General features: G+C 45.7%; 1 protein-coding gene across 1 annotated transcript; it reads left to right on the forward strand.

Moving 5' to 3' along the window:
• Positions 1-781: 781 nt before the first annotated feature.
• Positions 782-7,075, forward strand: LOC306914850 (keratin, type II cytoskeletal 8-like; the record flags this gene model as incomplete). The annotated part of the gene is made up of 9 exons (XM_079492059.1): positions 782-1,192; positions 3,599-3,807; positions 4,407-4,467; positions 4,550-4,645; positions 4,925-5,089; positions 5,194-5,319; positions 5,870-6,090; positions 6,204-6,244; positions 6,689-7,075. 9 exons carry the CDS (start codon positions 782-784, stop codon positions 6,844-6,846), a joined length of 1,488 nt encoding a protein of 495 aa, XP_079348185.1. The 3' UTR covers positions 6,847-7,075.
• Positions 7,076-7,786: the final 711 nt, after the last annotated feature.

The raw sequence follows: 7,786 nt of genomic DNA on the forward strand, positions 1-7,786 counted from the left end.
CTACTTCCTTGCAAATGAGACAGGGAGTGTGACTGTGAGTGTTGATGCAGCTACGGTATTAGCCACGTTGTGAGGACTCAGAGAGTGGACTATTGAACATAAAGAACAGAGAGGTGTTTGTTCCATCAACAGAGCTAGTGTCTGCTCTGCTCTGCTCTGTATTTCACCCTTTGCCTGTGTGTGTGTGTTCACGTGTGCGTGTGTGCATGCATGTGCGTCTGCGTGTGTGTCTTTCACCCTGTCTTGTCCCATAGGTCTCTTCCCACAGTCGCCCTGAATTAAATGACAGATGATGACAGCAGAAGAATTCTCTCCACTGTGGAGAACACACTCCAGGTTTCCCAGTCACTCGGACGGGCCATCTGTACTCAGGTTATTAGTAATAGACAGTCCATGGTAGATTTCCACCAGAAGTTGAACTGATGGTGTCTGTCTGTTTGCTACATTATGAACCATCCTGACCTGTCAGGTCGTCTGGGACAGCTCTGCACACACGACACAACATTCGACACAAGGTTGAAAATGACCTGCCTCTGTACCTGCAAGCCAGCCTGCCCGGGGTGGAGGCGGGGCCAGGTAGATGGAGGGAGGAGAAGGGGTAGGGGCTGGGAGGAGGATACCAGCACCTCCTCTTCAAGAGCCAGATAAAAGGCCCTCAGTGGACAGGGAGACAGTAATCAGAAGGGACTAGACTTTTCTCTCAGTGAGCACACCGGCCTGTCTCACTCTCTCCTTCCTTCATTTTCTTCTCCTCAGAACCTCAGAGGAAACAGAACCGGCCATGAGTGTCAGAACCTCATATAACCCTCTGAGCAGCAGCGGTGGATTTAATGGTGGTGGCCAGAAGAAGAGCTTCTCCAGCTTCTCCGCTGCACCTGGCGTTGGTGGCCGCAGCCGAATGTCCTCCATGAGCACCCGGCGGAGCACGAGTGGAGGCTTTGGTGGCGGCGGCTTCAGCGGAGGCTCGACATACAGCTACGGCAACGGAAGCGCCATGGGTGGAGGAGGTATGATGGGAATGATGGGAAGCTTCGGTGGCTCCGTGGTCGCCCCCATCCAACCTGTCACGGTGAACCACAGCCTGCTTTCGCCCATGCACGTCAAGATTGACCCCGCCATCCAGTCTGTCCGAACCATGGAGAAGGACCAGATCAAGTCCCTCAACAACAGATTTGCCTCCTTCATTGACAAGGTCAGTGCACCTGTCTGCTCCCTTTCTGAGATGCCTCCTTTGTGCAAAAACAAATATAAAAGCTGTTTTATGTTGCCTCTTGAAGAGACATAGATGAAAACTGAATTACCATCTAATTTAAAGATCATGCATGAATAGTTTCAAATGTGGGCATGGGCTCATTAAATAATAACACATCTGATCTTAAACATGATATCCTGCACAGCCAAGCACTGGAGCAGAACCAAACAAACACATACATTCATATACTGTACATGTCCCTGAACACTACTGCGTTTTTATGATTTTTAGCAGCGTTTTCTGCCGGTTTTCTGACAACCTTCAGAGTGGAATGTGCCTAAATAAATACAGTACAGTACAGTACAGCCTTACTTGAACTCATTGTGTCAGCTGGTCACTATGTTACCAGCTGAAAGCAGATAAGTGCTTCAGTAGTTCCCTGTGAGTGTAATAGGCCCCTTGGAAGCTAGCTTCGTGTCGAGTGAGAGAGTAGGTAACTCTAGCCCTGACGTATCCAGTGACTGCTGGCTCGCTCTTTGCGAGGAGAAGGAAGGAGGAGATCGGGTTTGCATCTGTTGCCACGGCAGCATGCAGGGACTCACAAGCTGACTCTTTGATGGTGCTGCCATGAAAGTGGGCCCACCCCCGTCCCCCACCAGCAAAGAATGACACATTGTATTTAATTTTGGGCTGCAACTTTGCAGCCCAAGGTCCTGGGAGAGAGGTCAGCAAACACTGTTTGTCACCATCCAAGACACTGGTCACTGGTTACTGGTTTTATTATTAGCAATTCTGCTTTTTGAATTTTTGCCTTCAACATAATTATGGCATCGATCCTCAAAGTAGTTTCGAACTAATGTTACCTTGATAACCCATCAATATATTCTAAACTAGGAAAAAGTGCTCCTCAGAGAACAGGTCTCCGTTAGGCTTAATGTAGGTTATTGTAGGCCTACTGTAGGCCTGCAAGTCATTAGACTGCTGAGTGGATTCGCTACATTCAAGATTTGAGGCATTTAGCACGCACAATCCCTAAGGAAGTTATGCAATTCAGTTTCACACTGATCAGTTAAGGTGGTTGCACACCGGCCGCGTTTTTCGGAAAACCGATGGAGAAACGCCGCTAAAAATCCGAATTCGCATCCGATTCACGCCCGGTGTGTGGAGACCTTTATAGGTAAAAAAAACGCAAATTGACCCGTTTATCGCTACCATGAGGCTGATTTGAATAATGTAGGGTGACATTTCTTCTTTGCCCAAGTGAGCATGTGCGTGCAAATCGCTCATGATGAGGCATTTTTTTTCCAAAACGAGCCACCCCTGCAAATCTTAGCCAAATATTAAAAATTGGTGAACATGATCCTGTGTACCGAAATCAGCCTCCTGGTGGCGCTATAACGGGCCAATGTGAAAAATTTGGGGCAGAGGTTCTGCTCTGGCATCCAGGGAGTGTGTGTGTGCACAGTTTCACAGTGATCGCACGAACAGTGGCGGAGATTAGCTGTTCACAGATAGGACGAACGGACGGACGGATGGACGGAGACAATTATGTACTTGCCACATCATAGACAATAAACTTCAGGGACTTTATCACAGTATAAGTACTAACCTTAACACCTAGTTCTACCAATGGCACTAAAGGTTCCTAAGAGTCACATTCAAATCCATTTAGCAGCCGAGAGCAACTTTGGCTTGTTGAGAAAAGGTGAGGTTGACCTCATTGCTAATATGGATGATGTTATGATTAATCTCAAGTGACTCTTTGTCGGCAAATTCATCATAATGACACTGTATCTAAAAGCCCCACTGGCAGGCCCTAGACCCAACGGGGTCCATTCTTAGACACCTGGCCTAAGCGTGGAAGTATGGGAAAGGCCGTGGGACGACACCAACTCAGGACTGCTGTATGGCAGCTTTCCACTCCCTCCTGTCTAGCATCAGGGTCTTGAGCTTTGCAGTGTCATACCGCAGTGTGTCATCATGAGTGTACAGTACGTGGTGAGCCTCTTTCCCCTTCTAGCTGCACCTTGGGTTGGCTCACGCTGAGGCCCTGCCAGCCTCATCCTTCTCTCTCTGGCCTTGCCGGTGTCCCACGGGAGGCCTCCGTAGAGGTCTGTGTTTCTGATGTGGTCTGCCTATGTTACATCAAGTGGCATTCATAGCCATTCGTGGAACGGAAAATATGAAATGCTAAACCCAAAACCCAAACCCATTACCTCAGTAAGCATTGTATCCAACATTAAAATTGGCTTCTGGGAGTGCCGGCGGACCACGCCACATCAGTATGATGTCAAAACCAGGGCGCTCTGAAATCGGAGCAAATTCTCATACCATAATTCCGAAACACTACCACTATGAGTACAACATATATTTATTATTATTTATGACATCATTTCCCGCATACAGGTGCGCTTCCTGGAGCAGCAGAACAAGATGCTGGAGACCAAATGGAGCTTCCTGCAGGACGAGACCACCACGCACTCAAACATTGACGGCATGTTCGAGGCCTACATCACCAACCTGCGCCGGCAGCTGGACGGGCTGGGCAACGAGAAGGTCAAGCTGGAGGGAGAGCTGAAGAACATGCAGGGATTAGTGGAGGACTTCAAGAACAAGTGAGTTAAGATAAAAGAAACCAGATCAAAGTATCCAGAACAGTGGTTCCCAACCTTTTCTCTATCAGGGCCCACTTGAAAAGCTTTAGGGCTCCATTTTCGTCACCGCTAAACCCCTTGGGTCCCTAAACTTCTTTGCCTTTTTTTTTTACTATTTTGAAAAACATTTTTGAATAGTTCAACTAGCCAATCTACATTGACACGTTGTGAGCTTGTAGACTGGCCATTTTAACTATTCCATTTTTCTTTGCAAAATAGTAAAAAAAAAGGCAAAGAAGTTTAGGGATAAGGGGTTTAGCGGTGACGAAAATGGAGCCCTTAGTGTCCCATAGACTGTAAAAAGAATATGGACAAAGCGAGCCCTATTGGTCGACTCTTAAACTCAGTCGACTGTAAACCAGCGACTGTAATAAAATCAAGTGTAAAGTCAGATTAAAAACCCATTTGCTTGAATAGATAATTATTGCTTCTGTAGCCAGCAGGGGAGAAATCATGGGCTAAATAGAAAAACTAACGTGCATTCATGTGAACTGTCACTTCCTATATGGTTTCAATTTAAAATCTGGATGCTTGCCATCTGGTTTTCGCCCCTTTTTCAGATATGAGGATGAAATCAACAAGCGCGCTGCTACGGAAAACGAATTCGTAATACTAAAGAAGGTGAGCAATGTTGGTCCCAAACAGAGAATACCAAAGCTATACAATGGAGCCTCCACTTAAACAATCTGCGCTCTTCTTCCAGGATGTGGACTGTGTTTATATGAACAAGATTGAGCTGGAGACCAAGGTCGACGGTCTTCAGGATGAGATCAACTTCCGCAGGAGTGCATATGAGGCGGTGAGGCTTCACTCTGTGCTCTTGATTTCTGAACATGGTTATTTGATTCAACAGACCTAATTAGCATTAAAAAGGAAATGAAAAGTCATATTTAATGGCACTGGGGAGCACAAAAACATCAGAGCTATTTACAGAACCAGTTCAGTTATCTTTTCCACTACCTCATGCTATAGTCGGGACTATCATGGAAATAAGGTTTTTTTGTTCATGTGTATGCATTTTTTGCAGGAAAAAAAGAAAAAAGGTCAGTCAATCACTATATTCATATTTTTTTTCCAGGAACTGATTGAGCTACAGGGACAGATCAAGGAGACCTCAGTTGTTGTGTCGATGGACAACAGCCGCAGCTTGGACATGGACGCTATTGTGGCTGAAGTGCGTGCTCAGTACGAGACCATCGCCAACAGCAGTCGCGCTGAGGCCGAGACATGGTATCAGCAAAAGGTAGAGATTTAACGATACACTGATGATGAAGGTAACGCAGATGAAGGTAACGCAGAGTGGATGAGAGTCGGGAATCTCAGTAAAAATGTGTTTTCTTCTTCCAGTTCCAGCTGATGAAGAGCTCAGCCAACCAGCATGGAGAGGACCTTCGCAACACCAAGTCTGAGATCGCTGAACTCAACCGCATGATCTCTCGCCTCCACAATGAGATTGAGACTGTCAAGAGACAGGTAGACTACCTTCAGACCCACCACAGCAATTCATGGAACTTTGCAACATGATAAACTAGGACTTTAGCTAGGAGTCGGACAAGTCCATCTTATCATCATTCTTATTCAGGGAAATTATTTCTAGCACTTTTACTCAACAATGTAACTGTTTTTAATTGATTCTCATCTATCTATTATAGTTATTTTAGCTTTGGACACTTTGGGCTGTATTTTGCGTGTCTTAAGTACCAGGTCTTATTACTTAACTTAAGACCTGGAGGCGTGGTCAATGCTCTTTGGCCACTCAGAATAGCCAAATGGCATTGATCACGCCTCCAGGTCTTAAGTTATGTAATAAGACCTGGTAAGACACGCAAATATACAGCCCTTTCTGTTTTACAATTCATATATTTGATATTGCTGTATTTAGTGTATGTTGTTGATTTTTGTGTTTTGTATTTCGGCTACATTGAAAATGAGGGCCTGCCCCTCAATTGTACTCCGAGTTTAAATAAAGGTTATGATGATGATGATGATTATCATGCATACCACTTTCTTTTCAACATTCCAGCGTGCCAACCTAGAGGGCCAGAACGCAGAGTCTGAGGAGCGTGGTGAAATGACTGTGGCGGATGCTAAGGGCCGCATCAAGGACCTGGACGAGGCTTTGCAGAGAGCCAAGCAGGACATGGCCCGCCAGGTGCGCGAGTACCAGGAGCTGATGAACGTCAAGCTGGCCCTGGACATTGAGATCGCTACATACAAGAAACTGCTGGAAGGAGAGGAGGATAGGTAAAATTCAGCCGGTTTGTCGAGAGGGAACAAACTCAGGCAGTCAAATGCCAAAGGTAAAATAGATTAAAAGGATACATATATTATGACTAATGTTCACTATCTCTCAACAGAATTTCTTCTGGGGGTGGAAATGCAACCATCCACATCCAGAGTGGTGGCGGGGGTGGTAAGTACGCAACTCTACACGTTATCAGTCTGTGGACGTTACAGAACCATGGGGTGCAAACTCTACCCTCGCCAACATCCCTTGTTCCACAGCTCTCCATTCCTGAAACATAATGAGACATACAAATCTAATTTTGAGCGTGAGCTATTTGACCCGAAAGTTAAAAGTCACTTTGGGGCAAACCTACTGAAAGTCACACAAAAATCTGAACATCTGATATTAACCTGACCTGCATTATGACCTTTATCAATGCAAAAGTTATTCATCCCTTACGGGCAGGCTATTGATAGTTAACACCAAGTTAAAATGAAAATATGCACATCTGTTCTTAAGTTATTTTGTTCACAAACACAGACAAGTGTGATTACAAAGTAGGTTGTTACGTCCTAGATACTAACAGCAATTACTGCCGTCTCATCTCATCCCCAGGTGGTGGAGTGGGTGGCGGTAGCGGAATGTCGATGTCGGGTGCTTTCGGCTACGGTGGCGGTATGACCATGTCAGGCAGTTCTGGCTACAGCACCGGTGGCGGTGGTAGCTCCATCAGATCGACCCGCAGCACCCCTACGTCAAGACGCCTGTATTAACCTCTTTACTCTCCCCCTCTCCTTCCTGCTAGATCCCTCCTTCTGGCAACCATCCAAACATACATACAGCACACATCCTAGTAGCTTACACCACCTGTCCACTGCAGAATTATCTGATGTACACTAAGCCTGTTGAGTTTTAACTCTCTCGTTTACATTTAGAGCACAGAGCGTCACCAAAAAGTGACCAGCAGGCGGCAGCAGAGTCTCTTAATACTTCTGCCTATCAGTCCACTGACATCTTGTACAGTAGTTGTTGCTGGATGAAATAAACTAGAATCTATCCACGTTTTTCCCCGCCAAGGTACTGGGGCTCCTTGTGTCACCGTCTCCACACCATAGCGCAAAACATTCTTAAGCTGCGCACTTCTAAAGCTGCGCGCAGCTTAAATTCTGAGTTTTTAGACAGCTGGTGGATGGAAAAGAAGCTCCACCTCCGCGGAAGACTTGAGCGGAGGAGAGCGTTTCCGGGAATCTGGCCGTCGCGCAAGAATTCAGCGGAGGTGGAGCTTAATTTCCATCCACCAGCTGTCTAAAAACTCAAGCTTTAAGCTGCGCGCAGCCGAGAACGTGCGCAGCTCTTTTGATGGTGTGGCAGCGGCTCTCTTGTGTGTGCTTTGCTTCCTTCAGGCCGTGTTGCCATGTCTGCTTATTATAAGCAACCTTTGACTTGTTTTTTCTATAAAGTCACTTGCAAATAAATTATTGGTAGTTGCTGGTTGATGTTTGGGCTTGATTCTAAAGCGTATAGTAGTTGCTTATTTGGGCTTGCTTCCACATTTCTTCACATCAAGGAACCCCAGATTAATAGGCTATATGTAATTGTCCACAGACATCCATCTGAACATATTTTGTGCCTTTTTAAAAAAAAATGTTTTAAAAATATTCAAAATATTTCGATTTATTCTCAATGTGTTTTTAAATAACGGATGTACAACCT

This window comes from Electrona antarctica (genome assembly GCF_951216825.1).
Source record: "Electrona antarctica genome assembly, chromosome: 2".
Lineage (NCBI taxonomy): Eukaryota > Metazoa > Chordata > Actinopteri > Myctophiformes > Myctophidae > Electrona > Electrona antarctica.